The 16,652-nt window shown below is 32.9% G+C and overlaps 1 protein-coding gene across 1 annotated transcript in view; it reads left to right on the top strand.

Annotated features, from left to right (window-relative positions):
• Window positions 1-4,133: 4,133 nt before the first annotated feature.
• The window catches only part of LOC108735042 (synaptotagmin-12), a 34,291-nt gene continuing 21,772 nt past the window's right edge, over window positions 4,134-16,652 (top strand). The window contains exons 1-3 of the mRNA XM_018466831.1: window positions 4,134-4,333; window positions 10,648-10,827; window positions 11,908-12,134. Coding sequence (XP_018322333.1) covers window positions 10,648-10,827; window positions 11,908-12,134 — 407 coding nt within the window. The 5' untranslated portion in view covers window positions 4,134-4,333. The remainder of the gene's footprint in view (window positions 4,334-10,647; window positions 10,828-11,907; window positions 12,135-16,652) is intronic.

Here is a 16,652-nt window from a genome sequence, read left to right as displayed (position 1 = left end):
AATTGAAGTATATTTAAATGCTTTAACGATAATTATTATTAATATGAATTTAGTAAATTTAATAAGGAATAACTAATTAATACATGTATAATAACAAATTTTATGCAATACAAAATGAGACAAAAATGAACATATTCCTTCCTACTAGGTCAAGATTAATCTAATCTCAAAGCAGTAAAAGAATTGGAATATACAAAAATTCCACCAAAATCTAAAAAATGTTTTTAACAGCTGTTGATTTTGTTGATATTTTCAGTAAAATCGAATTTTTAGTTTGAAGACTAAAATTGGGACACGATCCTTTCCCACAAACAGAAATTTAAATTACTTTTTACTTTCAAATTCAATTTTCAAGATCATTTTATAACGCCGTCAAGTTTCCTTTTTAAAACCTGTCTTACCTCCGTTCCTTTATTGATTCTCTTCCATCTTAAATTCTCTAACCACTTAAAAACATGCAGAGCATGCAGCACCCAGTTGATGAACCGCTTCCTTTAAGGTAACATTTAAACTTGAGGTGTGCTAATAATTTAATTGTGCTTCCACTAATTTAAATTGTGCTTACACAATTTTGTTGAGAATGTATCTGCTTATAGATAATATATAGGGTGATGAAATTTTAATGAGAAATACAGAGAATAGGGGAATCACTTTCGAGGACAACATATTACGAAAACATTTTTGGGGCCGACTCAAAAATGGCGCACTTGGAGAATAAATCACAATTGGAGAAATTAGGGAACTTTTTAAAGTACGAGATAAGGGTGGAGACTAAAAGTAGAAGGTCACATCATCAATAGGGAAAAATCAAGCATTCTACACCAAAAATGGAAGGCGACTATGAGGCAGGCCGAAAAAAAAGTTTGAAAGATCAAGCTAACAAAGATGTGACTACGTTGGGAATCACTTAAGTACCCATGGGCATGGGAGTAGTTTCTATTTCAAATAGTTCAACATATTGTTTAAAAATCATCTGTAATAACGGATAGATTTTCTTGGTCATTTAGAAAATTTCTGTCATTCTTTGAAAAAGTAGAAGAACAAATGACGACTGGAATTCAACATGGAAAAGAAGATTTACGATGACAGGAAATCTTCTAAGACGTGCTAGATTAGATGAACAAGTAGTTGGGAATGTAGGATGTTCCAGTTTTCAGTAAATGCGAAGACATGCGCAGGATTGAAAAGTCAGCGCGTGTCCATAGTCACCTACTAATATTCGTAAATTCCAAAACACACAGTAATACAACTAACTAAAGGATCATCATCATAGGGTCGTCACTCCTAAGACTGGTTGGACACGCACCTCCACTCCTTTCAATCCTGAGCTAATTTTCGCATTTCCCTAAAACTAAAACATCCCACATCTTTAACTATATGCGAGCAGTAATGTAATCTAGGTCTACCTCTACTCCTCTTAACTCCTGTTTCTGCCTTTAATATGTCTTTGACTAGACCTTCATGCCTGAGAAGGTGTCCTACCAACCTATCTCGCCTATTTTTTATTGACTTCCATGGAGTCCTCTGTTGTCCTATTCTGTGTAATACCTCTTCATTTCTAACCTTCTGTATCCACGGTATCCTTATCATTCGCCGATAACAGCACATTTTGAATGCTTCTAACCGCTTTTTTCCGCCGCGCCCACAATCCATGTTTCGCACCCGTACAGCGCTGCGCTCCAAACATACACCTTTAACGATCTTTTTCGAATTTCTAAATTAATCGTTTGCATGCATAGAAGTGACTTATTTTTATTAAAGGAGACTCGACTAAAGGATATTAGGCAAAAACAAAATTAAACAGTTTCTTTATTTGGGCTCCTATCGTCTACAAGAAACTACCTAGAGCTGCAAATTTAATAAAAGTCCAATTTACTCACAGATCGTGAACCTTTAACTAAACAAAAGTGGACCTAACACGTGTCGCAAATTGAATTATGTATTGTAACACCTAATTACGTGTGATTCTCTTTTTATTTTATTTATTAATAGTGCTGCATCAGCTAAAACCACATCAGCAATGTAATATTGAGAAGAGATACAACATCTTTGCTTCTTTGCATGTAGAGCATTCCCTTCCATTTGGTTTTAAGTGCGTAGGTGCATTATTGATTTAGTCCTTTGTTTGCTTGCGTGTTAAATTATAAGACTTTTGTAGGATGTGTTCGGAGAAGAACGTAAGGAAACAAAAACTCGTATGTTACCAATGTCATATATTTACCGCCTTCACAGTTGAGCCACCAGCAGCGAAATTAAATTAGTCGTGTTCTTTAATATTGTATTTACTAATCGCTGAAGATTTTCACACTGTCCTTGTAATAATATTTTCCACTTAATTCAGCCTTTTTTTCTTGAAAGCAATGGAAACGCTATTTTAAAATTGTATGAAATAAAAGTAATGATTGGATCCTGATTGGATTAGTTCGTAAAATTCCCGCTCGCTGGGCATTCTGTCGATCGCTTTTCAGAAAATTCAAAACACCGGAAGTTAATCGGGGCACCGTCCGCATGACCAAAAGTATAGGGATATTTTTCTGTGTAGCATGATATTGGAGGCAACCACAAACAAGTGGTTCAATAGTCATAACTTATAAGCGCTCATTGTAATGGAAATTATTTTCAAGGCGTTTATAGTAAAGGTAGGTAGGTATGTCTCCTAGTCTGATATTACGTATTTGCAAAATTTCGTCGCCGAATTAGCTGCTTCTTCAAATAAAAGAAGAATGCAAATAACTATTACCATCATGAGTCATTTTCGCATTTTCCTGAGACTAATATAGAACATCCTACATCCTTAACTACTTGTGAATAATAATCTAATTTATACTCCTTTTAACTCCTGTTTCTGCTTCTAATAGGTCTCTGACTAATCCTTTATGCCTGAGAAGGTGTACTACTAACCTAACCTAACCTATCTGGTCTACTTCTTAACTCCTGAGGTACCCTCTGATCTCCTACTCCTTTTAATACTGTTACATCAAATCATATTTAGGTCACTGGTACAAAGTTGGTACATCTAAATTGTTTATTTAAAACTGCAAACTAACACCTACTTATTTACTGTGTTAGTAGGTCAATTAGCAACCGTTTAAGTAACGGAACCAATAATAATTGTAATGAAGCAGAAAAATCGATATTTGCGAGTTCAATTAAAGATCACGAAGATGCAGGGTGGTGAGACGGCATACCATCTTCATTCATCCTGTAATAGTGCTTTGTCATTTCTATGATCCGAAATTATCTAATAAAGAAGGTTAAGATTATTATTATTATGCTATTGGGTTATTAATTAACTGTATTTAAATTGTTGGCTAGTCATTCAAAATTTTATAATATACTTTCAATATTATATTAAAGTAATTGTATCCCATTCCTAAATAAATAAAATTCGTCGCTGTTTAACACGGTGTAGTACACATTTCTCAAAATAAACATTCTCTTCTTTCTGACATGGTGGAGGCGTCAATAGTTCTGTATCCACGGCATCCTTATCATTCGCCAACTTTGAACGCTTCCAATTAATTAAAAAAAAATACATGAGGTCTTTAGCTCGAAGTCTGATAGGACAAGCACTTCCTATATCATGAGCCAAAATCCGCATTAGAGCTCTCTCTCTATTTACCCCTCTTAACTCCTGTCTCTGCTTCTAATGTCTCAAACGAGTTCTTCATATCTGAGGCGTCCTACCAACCTATCTCGCCTTCATGCCTGTTTTCTATTGACTTTCATAATCCCGTCTGTGATCTTGATCACTCTAATAAATTAAATTATAAAGTATAGAAGCGCCTCATATTTGGAGGTTTTTTTAATATCTTCGTAGAATATATTATAATACACTAATTGAGTACAATATCATCTTCTTAGGATTTCAAAACGTTCCTCGACCACAGACAATTTAATATATCCTGTCAACACCCTACTAATTAGATTATCCTGAGAATGAGCGTATTCTACAACAGGAACAACTAGGACTAGGACGACGTGGTAAGAATTGAATTGAAAATAATAAATTTTTTGGGGCAAGTTCAACCCTGTCGTACAATCTACACTTACGACGCATGCTTGTAAGGGGTGGCTGCTGGAGATCGAGAAAACAAACCCTCGTGCTTTTTCAGTCCATTCCTGCACGTTGTTCACGCATTCGCTTCGAAAATATCGCGTTCCTAACTCTATTCCACTGTGCTTTATTGTAAAACTCGACCATTTGCGTTCAGAATGGCACAACTATAGTTCCTACGCAATCCCTATAAGTACAAATTAACCCCTTTCGTTATTATGGATTGATGCAGGTCATACTTTATTCAGAAAACAGGCAGCAATTCACTCAACAACTGTAAGTTTAAATTAAATGATCAAAAAATACATTTTATGTACACGAAGAAATTTCTTCAAACGATATTACAGTGTAACAAATAAACAACAAAATAGTTACGTGAATGTAGGTACATAAAATTCAAAAGAACAATTAAATTTTCTGGTTTAAAATAATCTAAAAAGTTCCCTTCACTATGGCATTATGTATGTTGTGGTAATCTGCACACAAGAAGGTACTTTTCTAAAAGATCTATGAGAGGTCTCATTCGACAGCAAAAAAAGAAAATCACGTATTTTACAATGAATAAAAGAGGAAGAAGCACAGTAGGTATTGATTGCAATTGAGATGGTGAAGACAGCATTTATTCGAATATTTTGTAGGGTAGGCAATGTGGACTATAAACCAGAGGCGTACACAGTTAATAAATATTATATCAAATCATTATTACTTTTATTTAGGTAGAGATACAACTGTACGTAGTCGTTCCAATACAAATTTAATAATTTTAATGTAATTAATGCTGTTCGTGGTGCATATCTATTAATTTAGTACCTACGTGAGTACAATATCACACTTGAAGAGTATTTCACAAACTATTAAATTTTTTCAGTTATTAGGTTATTTTTAAAATTTACAAGCTGATTACCTCTAATTTATAATAGTTCTAAATTGAAGAATTCTATCCACCTACCAGCAGTAGGGATGAATTATTGATATCTATTACTTCTATTTAATCGTTGATTAAGTGAATTAACATATTTTTCTTTTCAAACAAGTTGAGCATGTTACTTTTTGGTGTATTATGTACAAATTGAATTGAATTTTCCGAAATACATTATTTGAAGTTTGGGCAATTTTCGTATATTTTTTATTTTTATCTATAGCCTAAAGGTGTTCACTCAATCTCATTCAGATATATCCTTCTAACTAACCTATGTACAGTGCATTGCAAATAGGCTAAAGAAATACGTAAAGAAATAATTTTAATAAATCTTGGAAAATATTCCCAAGGTCTGTTTTTGTCCTTCTAAATTTTAATTAACATTTTCGTTTTATTGCCCCATGAGGAAGTCATAACAATCCCAATAACTAACATAGTATCTATGTATATCACATAAAATACAATAAATATCATTTTTATCATGTAAATGTCTTATAAATATTGCCTGTATATAGTATGTATGATCCTTGACAGAATTATTATTAGTATTTATTTATAAAACCGAGCAATAATAAAGTGGGTCAAATATTAAGGAGACCCCCTGCCCAAATAAGTGTTATTTAGAATATATATTGGTATTGAGGAGTTATATTTTAGTGAATTTATTATTAATCCTCGACACCCCCATACGCATTGATAGAGATACTCTAAAAAGTCCTGGGTTGCAAAATGCCTGATGGATGGACCTTACTGGGTTCATATTGTACACTTCAAAGTTTTTAACTATGCAAACGATGACGATCTGACGGTCAATGTTTTTAGTGAGAAATAGAAATCAATAAAGAGGCGGAGTTTTATTGTTGCGCAACCCAAGGTCATGGCCCACGAAATCCTTAGCTACCTCTACCGTGCACCATAACGGACGACCCTAAATATTTTATCCCAAGTATCTTACTTTAACTGATCTAATTTTCATTATCACTATAAGGTTGTCAGCCCTAGGACTGGTTGGACACGCAATTTCACTCATTACTATATTGAGGTAACCTTCCCATTTCCCTAACACTAGAACATCCCCCATTCTTAACTATTTATGAACAGTACTCTAATCTATGTCTACCTCTACCCCTCTTAACCCCTATTTTGCTAACTAACTAGGCCTTCATGCCTGAGAAGGTGTCCTACCAACCTATCTCGCCTATTTCTTATTGACTTCCTTTCTAATACCACCCCATTTGTGACCTTTTCTATCCACGGTATTCTCATCATTCATATGTAACACCACATTTCGAACGTTTCTAACCTTTTCTTTTCTGCCGCTCTCACCGTCCACCTTTATCACCCGTACAGAGTCATTCTCCAGGCGTAAACTTCTACTAATGTTTTCCGAATTTCTAAATTAACCGTTTGCGAACATAACCTGCGCTATACTCTGATTTATATCTCTACTGCTCCAAACTCTGTCCTGAGGTGTCTGATTTCCTAGATACCGAAAATCATCCAATTCTTTTGATTTTTCGTTTCCTGCCTGTTTACTCATTTTTCCCTTGAGTACTAGTATTTTTGTTTAAAAGTATTTTTATAATTATTGTTTGTCTAACTTTAATATCATATATTTTACTAAATAGAAGTAAAGTGTTAGGCATACTGAATTATGGCATTTTATTTTTTTGTAAAAACGTTTAAGTCTACCTATTACTCTCCAGAGTATAAGAAACTTCGTTAATTTTGCGACTCAACCGAGAAAAGAAAAATTAGTTTAGAAAGTAATCTAATAAGAGTTGTAGAGCTTCCAATTTGTGAACGTCCGGAAAAAATAAAAACAGATCGCCGAATGGTTTTCTTCTAACTAGATTTTACGTAAACACTCGATAATAAAAAATTGTACAAACTGCCTCGATTTTTTTTTATTCTTAATCGTAATACCTAAATAAAGAAGCCAAAAATTCTTCAGCTAAATATAAAACCTTTCATTAAAAGTAACAACGCAAATCTAAACAACTTTTCTTCATTCCTCATCAGAACCAGGATAAAATGGGAAAGCAGGAGAAGACCTTTTCAGACTAATTGCTTTCATCAACTGAAAATAATTGCTTCCAAACTTCTAATCCAGCACTCAAATCATACATACAGGGTATCAAATTATGAAAACCAAGGGATTATGTTGTTCTGATAGGTAACAAAAAGAATTTCTCATTTCTATTAACCTAAAATTTTTAAAACCCACTGCGCAGGATGAAATGTGTCTTGAAGCTAGAGGGTGAATGTCAAACTTTTTACACTTGCCAAAACTGCACTTGATTTTTTTGTCAAAAATACTTTTAATTACACCTTAGATAGAGTATTTGGAATACACTAAAACAGAATATAAAAGTATTTTCAATTTTAAATATAATTTTAGTCCTTGTTTCATTGTATGAATTTTTATATTTTGTCATATTATTTGTCATAGCAAGGACAATAACAAATAAAACTGATCACAAAAACGATCGATATCACTAGAATTCAACTGCTAGAAGGGCAATATAGACATTGGCCAACTCTTTATGCTAAACTTTGACCCAGTAGCTTAACTTGATGTGGGTTAATTCATAATGATATTGATTACCGTTACTTTCGTATTTATAGATCGGCTATTACTTCTACTACTTATTATTTCTCATTAGTCGAAGAGGAAGAAAAGAAAACTAAGTGCAATAGTTAACTTGAAACAACAAAATATGGACAATGACCCTTTTACCTCCAGCCACGAAAATACCTAATGGGATACATTTACAATGACTGTAGTATATTTAAAGTTTAAAACATGATATTACTAGTAGCTTATGATGTGAAAGGTTCTTTTAGAACTTGCCAAAATTTGCAGATTTAAATCGAGATTTAGAATTTATTGATTCTCATTAACACGCCATCAACCAGCATTGATAGGTGATTTTTTTATTTCGTATTTTTTTTGCTGAAATTTTCCTAGATATCCCTATCAATACAATATAACAAGTTCATCGTTTATGTGTCAGAATAAGGGGGTGCCAATCAAGGTGTAAATCATTACACAGTTGATATCACACATCAACACCTTTTTTTTAGTTACAACTGTTCAAATGAATTGACAAAAGTTATATTTATTTTTATTTTATTTTATTTTTGTGAAGTTGGAGTTACTAGAAAGAGAAGACGAACAGAGGAAGTTGGTAGGACATGTTCTCAGGTATGATGGGCTAGTTAGGGGAGGTGCGTGTCCAACCAGTCTTAGGACTGACGACCTTATGATGATGATGATGATGATTATCTCTTAAAATTATCCTACAGATCTTAAGAATTCCTTAGATTTTATATATAATTTAATAGAAATCCCTTTTCCCTGCGCTGACTCTATATTCCATAGGCGCCTAAGGGGACATTTCCCTAGATCCGGCAACGCTACCGATTTGTTCGATTTGTAAAATTCACTCCCTACGGGCACGTTTTTCACAGCAAACAACCCTTTTGTTTTACTTGCTTACGTACTTTTTTCTAGCAATCAATTAACCAACAAATCCACCTTGTACAGTAAACAAGAGTTAAATAATTACAAAACTTTTAACAATAAAATTAATGTTGACGCTACTCAACTAAATTGCTTTTCTGAAGTAAAAGAGTCGGATAATCAAACGATGATAAAATAGTCCTGCTAAATTGATCCTTGCGAGTTAGTTCAGAAAGAAGTACCAACGGAAAATTTCGATTAAATCTTGAAGCGGCGTCTAAAGTAGAGCGTTTGAAGAACATGCATCACTCGAATGCCTCTGCAACACAGACAGCCCAGCCGCAGAAACTAATTTCCTACTAGTCAGGGACATTCAAATATCTACGACTGACGGAATTTCTATAGCACGGATATTGTGTGGAAAGACAAGAAAATTCAACTGTGTTCGAATGCGAAATGTCACCACTGTCGCTATGGAGCGACCAGAACAAAAGATGGATTGATAATGTCAAACGAAACATCGACAGATATCGAATACAATGTTCCATTTACTGTGTACACTGTACAAAAATGCAGTATCAATTTATGATGTTTGTGATGTTTCAGAAACAAGTTATGAATACCTAACACATTTAAGTCCAAATTCTGACAAGTTCTAAGACTTATTTTCATAATAATTAAAAGAAAATTTGCAATATATCTAAATCTAAATTTCCGTAAGGTACCTAAGAGTGGATTCAATTAATCATAATGTTCATTAAGTTAATAAAGAATAATATGTTAAAACTTCTCCAAGTGTTTGTTTTTTATATACTATTTAGTCAATCTGATTCACAATTTCACAATTTATCTGATCGTGAACAGAAAATTAGCAATCAATAACAAGAGCTATTGTAATGAGGTCCCATCAAGTATCTATTTCCTCAGAATTCGAACAACTGTTGCAAAATGTAAAAATTAAAGATATATATACGCTGGGCTTTTAATGTAATTCTCGATAATTTCAATACAATCGAGTTTATCTCTAATATTATATCTACTCATGTTCTTTGACTTTCATTCATTTGGGGGTAGAGATTACCCACTGCTGGGGTTCGATGTGACTTGAGGATTATAGAATTAGCCTAATCCGACTAAACTTGAGACGAGGAATCGATTGAGGTCACTTCCGGATCGATCAGACATCCGGTTCCGGTTTTACCAGATGTTACTTTGTTGCAGCGGTTAGGTTAGGTTTACTTTGTTTGCAGTTGTTAGGGAATTATGGGATTAAGCTAATCAGAACAAGTGGATTATGAGAAATCTAACGGAACCGGTTTGGAGTTGATTCGCGAAATAAGTAAAAAATTCAACTTCCGGTAAAACCAGAACCGGAAATCTAATCGACCTGAAAGTAGCCTCAATCGATTTCTCATGTCGAGATTAGTCGAATTAGTCTAATCCCTTAATCCTATAATACCTCTAACACCGAACCCCAGTAGTGAGTAAAGTGAGCACATTTCGGAGTACAACCACTCATTTGTCCACTGTATGTTTGCTCGCGAATGAGTTTGTTTGTTCATTACCATTTCACGCCTTAACTGCACAACCGATTATCATGAAATTTTGCATTCACATTGTCCGAAGAACAGGAAACGACACAGAGTAACTTTTATCCAGAAAAATAAAGCTACTCCCGAAGGATAGAAAAATTTCTTTTCACCTCGATAAAGAAAGACAGTATGTACCGTCATTCTACCTAACCTCAACGTTTAACCTAAAAAATTAGAAACTTCAATATTATCCTAATGATCCTAATCAGGAGTTAAGAACAAATTATTGTATTTTCGATTATTTTATTTTATTTAGGATATCACCGCTAGCAAAGCCGACTATTTTTTCCTTAATCTCTTAAATTGATTCCCTACAACGTTAGAAATTGTTCAGTAAAAACGAAATTTAATATCTGGAAAAACAATGAAATTATAGGGTTAAAATAGTTACTTGATAACAACAACTCTGCTCAGTATTGTCATAAGATTCGGCAAGTAAGACAGTTTGTATTTTTGAATCGATTTCAGATTTTTGTTTCGGAAATAACATCTATATCTTTTTAATATTTATCAGATAACGTTCAATCATTTGAATTACTGTCACATACCCTAATGCTATTTAATTTATTTAGACTGCTGGTTGGCGTATATCACAGGCACTTTGCATTTTCAGATGGGAGAACTGCAAATCGTTGCCACCTTATTAATGATAGCAATTATCCTGGTAGTGGTTCTGATGCTCTGTCATTCGCTTGATATATGGCCTCGACTGACGGCATGGATTTTCTCCAACACCGAAGAGAAAATTGGACTGACGAAATTGAAAGGACTGTACAATGCAAATGGATATTTGGTAAACAATGTTTTAGTTACTTAACAAGATCTTAGTTGTCTGTGAAATTGTAAAATTACAAAATCATAACAAACTAATTTATGAATAACGTGCATAAAAAGGACCCTTTAAATCGTTACTAAAAATGGACCCTCTGTTAAACTCTTTCAACTTTGGTTTCTGGTGGTTCTCAACGTGTAGATCAGAAGTCTTAGTGGGCGCTAAGTCATTAAAACTCATCTCTCTGACTTCTGCGATTCGGTATATCTTAGAGTTCGATCATTATGTTACTATGTTTATTAGGCAGACAGAAAAGGATCTAAAAAGCGCTAGAGACTTGATGCGTATAAATACATATATATCCGTTCCACGAAAGCGTACAAATACGTAATAAGGAGAAAGGAATGATAAAAGAACTGAAATAGGCACTTTTAGTAGCTCGTGGCTGATATTGTGAACACGTGGCACGATTTAAGAACACTACCTACAAACCAACGTGCTTTAGATTGAGAATGACAGTTATTTAAGGATCAAATTCTCCTTATAAAAAAGAAACAGGAACCTGGATTAAAAGAAAAAAACTTTGAAATTCCTTTTAATATTAAAGTAGCATATTTAAGTCACTTATAGCAATAATATACCAAAAAAAAAAAAGAAATAAATCCCAATACTAATATTTTTCTTTTTGAAATTATATATATACAAATTTCTTAATAGTTTGAACGAACTTATAAAAAATAAAGTCATGGCGTAAATAGGAGTAGATCGAGTAATATTTGGGAAAGACAATTTGCCAATACTTCAAATTCATCAAATGCAACATTTAATTGAATTACACTATGAATGGTACTGCCTGCACTCAACATTGCTATAAATCATACTGACTTTAAATGATTTACGATGGATATTGTTCAAAAATTACTGCATGTGTTGAAAATTTTCACTAAATTAGTTGTATTTACCTTTTTTGTTGTGATACGTCACAATAACTATAAGATTCAGCTTGGAGATTATTGTCTTTAACACTGTTAAGAAAAATTTTAGAAGGAATTGTCTTAAAATGTTCCCTTTTCCACTTTTTGTTTTTTTTTTTTATTTAAGGTGCGGTCTACTTCGGATTTGAAGTTGTTTGCTAGTGGAAGCTTTAAGAGATTCGATTCCGTTGACAGGGATTTTAGGGAAACACTCGTAACTACGAACCTGACAGAGAAATGGAAAGCTGGGGACGAAAATAACCCTATGCCACCACCCTTCACCCTACAACCAAGTGCAACATCAAACACGCTATCGAAGGATTCGACGATCCCCATTCTGAAGACTTCCACAGGGTAAATTTTTTGTTTTTATACGGGCTCTTTCCAATGTATCGTCTTAAATAGGAACAGAATCGCATGACGCAAGAGTTTTTACATTAAGAATGAGCTATTAAATTTTTCTAGGGAAGTATGCAGAGAAGATTGAATAAATTGAAACGGTCATTACGATATTATTCGAAATTGCATGTACCACGGTATTATCTTAAATACCTGTAAGTTGTCCCCAGTTTTCCAAAAATTTTTGAGAGTCTAAATTTATTGTAAGCTTTGTGATAGAATTTACAATGACTAAATGTCTAATTAATACATTGTTAAATTTTTAAAGCACGGTTTATGCTGCAGTTAATTAATTATTGTTAATGTCAAGTTCAAGACAATAAAAAATAGGCGAGATAGGTTGGTAGGACACCTTCTCAGGCATGAAGGTCTAGTCAGAGACATATTAGAGGCAGAAACAGGAGTTAGGAGGGGTAGAGGTAGATCTAGATTAGATTACTCTTCGCAAATAGTTAAGGATGTGGGCTGTTCTAGTTTTAGGGAAATGCGAAGTTTAGCTCAGGATAGGAAAGAGTGGAGGTACGTGTCCAACCAGTCTTAGGACTGATGACCTTATGATGATGATGAATGTCAAGTTCAAAGAATTTCAAAAATTCATACGCAGTTCACAAATCACTTATTTTTTATTTCAATGTATAACGTTAATGATTTGCACGACCGCGTATGATCGCTGCAAATGAAGTATGCCAAATATTGGGCGACTCAAAAATATTTTTTGTTGTGTACGCGTGTGTATGTATGTATGTGTTTATCAGTGTTGTAATTAATTTTTGGGAGAATAGGAATATTGGCGAACCACTCATAAAAAAAGCTAATATACTTTGACAATACCTCAATAATATTTACTTAATAAAATTGGTAAAGTTCTATCGAAATTGGTTCAGCCATTTAGAAGACCAACCCCTACAGTCAGAAAAGTTTTTAAGAATCGTTTATGTCGTTATTCAAATGTATCGATGATGTCTACAAAATAAAAACTCTCCCCTTTAATTAGACTACAATTCGCGAAGACATTAATTTGGTTTTAATTGCGGAAACTTGAGAAAACTTTATTAACGTGGATTTTGAATTTGTAATTTTTGCGTAACGCGTGGCTGTTACTTTTCATCGAAATATGTAGATGTTAATTATTAGTTGTGAAAATTGTTCATTAGCACACAGGCCTGCGTATAGAATTTTCATGAACGGCTTCGTCATCAACCCTTCAAATTAAACTTTCGGGAAAACTGAAAAGATAACATGACTCGTATAGACATTTTGTTTTTGTTTTGTCTTTCTTATTAGATAGCAATGTGGTAATGTTTTTAATGAAATATTGTTGATAATTAAGTTCAAAGCTACTTCATCGGTTCTCATTTACCATGTTGATTACGTTCATATCGTACCTGTATTAATTCCATGGTTTATAATCGTGTTTTAGATGCATGCATTTGACTGAATGAAACGCGTGGTTGAAATTACCTTTCGAATATGACCTTTGTACCAACCACACGTGCCTCTAGCAATTTCGATACAACCAACGTAAACGATGGGAGGCGATTCAATTTCGATCCTTTTCCCCTAGGGTTTTAGTTAAGCAGCTTAGCCCATGATATCGATAAAATAACTCAGATTTCAAGCTCCTCGCTCAATCACAAAAGGTCGAATTGGAATCTGAACTAGATTAGATACACCACAACAAAAACTCTTTAATATTAACAATATTGCTTTTAAATAAAGGATTTTATAAAATAAGATAATCCTTAAATTGTAGGAAATAGAAAAAATGTAGCAAAATTTCCGTAAAACTTTTAAAAAGGTGCTCATGGTCGACTGGGCTAAGAGGAAGTAACAAAAGATGTTAGATTTTGGTCCCCTAAATGGAAAAAGTATTTGAATAAATTAGTATGAATAAAAGTAAAGCATGAGTGAACAAGCTAGATCTATAATATTTAACTTTGATAAAAGCACAGGCAGCATATCATTATCTAATATGTGTCATAAATTTATTATCTTTAAGTCATCAGTATAGTTTGTACGAAGTAATTCGAACGGTTCCTGCTGGCTGAAGCCAGGTAGATTTTGAAATACAGTATAACCTTTATAAATCGAACCTCGATAAGTTGAAAACCTCCAAAACTCGAAAAAATGTTTTGTTCCCTTCCCTTCAAGACCCAAAACCTCAATTACTCGAAATTTCAACCCTCTATTAATCGAAATAATCAGTGAGTCCCTGCAACCCATTTTGGTACATATTTTCTCTCAATAACTCGAAAAATGAAATTAGACCTATGTATCTCGAACATGGCAATGTTTTATTTTACAACTTTTACAACTCGATAATTTAATTAAAAAAATTACTGACTTTTTTAATACATACTTAACACCAAAACACAAAACTGAACATCCAAAATACTTTTTGGTGACAAAGTTATAGCTTCTTTAATTTCCAGTTACAATACAAAAGCGAAACAATTACATTAGACTATTTGGTGGATAATTAGGAATAGGATCCTTTTGTCATTATTAAGAACGTTTTATCGGTTTTTATTAATAAACATACCTTCAAAACTGTTAAATAAGTAAACAAGTAATTATTTCTAATTTCCTTAAGATTGTCGATATTGATCCTATAATTTTCAGTAAGAACATTTTGAGCAATACTGGATTTTTCAGTTTTACCAAACCTGGTATAAACCAAATGTTCTTTGAACCTGACATGAACAGAGTGTTTAGTTTGTTCAGTATAGTTCTTACTGCGATCTTTACAAATTATTTTGTATGTACCCAGTTTTTACCACCTTAAGATTACCAAGAAGGGTTTGAAGTTTTCTAGAAAAGCCGCAGATATATAAATTTATCTGTAAACTATACGTTCTATACCTACGTGTTAGATTCAAAAAGTATTTATCTCGTACCAGGTTTCGAAAAGCTGAAAAGCTAATGCTGCCTAACATATTCTTACTGAAAATCACAGGATTAATACCGATAATCTTGATTTAGTTAAGGAAATTACGAGTAGGTACTTGCTTGACAGTATTGAAAAATATCAATACATAACGTAACTACTTGCATTTGTATCAGAAAGAGCTAGACAATTGCTTGGGCTAAAGACCTTTGTTAAATGTACCTGTAATACAGTATTGTGTCCATCAATGCTTATTCTATTTCAATATTCTATTAATTAGTTTCTAGGGCGTAAAACTATTTCAATTATTTTATTAGAATCTAGTAAAATCGTTGTAAAATATTTTAAAGAACGTCCTTATAGATTTCGCAGGACTAAATTTTGGTATTCAGAACTGAGCGTATCCTTACTGCAGTATCAAAAATTATGAAACATAAATTTTAAAAAATTAAATTATATTTAAAATCGATCATTCTACTAATTACTATTAGCTACAAAGTCTAAAGTGGGGAAAAACTTTATCTGCCTAGCTAGGCACCTATTGATTTACTGAAACAGTCATGCAACTAAAACTTGTGTCCACTTTATCAATAACCTCCAAAATACCTTTTGGCAAAAAGTTTTAATATCTATAATTAATTATAATCCCAGTGCATTCACCGAAAACTATTGACATTAATTCGTTTACAAACTCAGTTCCAATTTGCTGCTCATTTATTAACTTCCTATATTAAATATATTTAAAATTAAAACCATCACCTACGGCCACAATTCAATTAATCATTTCGTCACAAACACGGCATATTCCCTTCTGATTTTGAACATCAAATAATAATTCATTCAAGCCGTTGTTAAGTAATGAAGTATATAGATGGATTCTAAATTAACTATATTGTTAGTAAACAATAGGCTATGAAATTGGAAAAACATTTTTAAATTTTAAAGTAGCAAATAGGAGGTCAGTTATATTTCTAATTTATAATTTAAAGCATTCCATGGTACATTCGTGATGAAGCATTTTTTTTTATAACTTGAATAAATTGTCAAGTCAATGTCAGTATATTACCAATTGTGACCAAACAATTGTACTAGTTTACTATAAATTGTTGAAGCAATTTTTCCCTTTTTTTTAGTTACTGAATACATAGAATCACTAAAAATAATATGGAAGTTTCAAATGCAATTATAGAAAAAGAAAATATCTCAAACACTGTTGTTTCAAAAAAGTTCTAGAAAGTGGTATTTTGGTTTAATGAATTTTTGAAGAAGATGAATATGAATAATTTCTAAATTAACCATTCGCGAACATAAAAGTTATTTCTTTTTGCTGTCCCTATCTTTTGTTTAATATCTTTACTGTTTCTTCTATCCATCTATACATCGAAGACGCCATCAACATCATTAAAGAAAGTACAACTGTAGGGATAGACGTGCAAGGGCAAAAGATTAGTATGCTTAGATTTGCAGATGATATAGCAGTATTAGCATCTAGCAAGGAGGACCTAGAGATAGCTTTAAATAAAATGGAAGCGGTACTGACAGATCAGTACTGTATGAAAATAAATAAAAGTAAAACTAAAATACTG

This window comes from Agrilus planipennis, unplaced genomic scaffold (assembly GCF_000699045.2).
Source record: "Agrilus planipennis isolate EAB-ADULT unplaced genomic scaffold, Apla_2.0 scaffold20, whole genome shotgun sequence".
Classification (NCBI taxonomy): Eukaryota; Metazoa; Arthropoda; class Insecta; order Coleoptera; family Buprestidae; genus Agrilus; species Agrilus planipennis.
The sequence above is the reverse complement of the archived record's forward strand: the minus strand, read 5'-3'. Positions and strand labels throughout refer to the sequence as shown.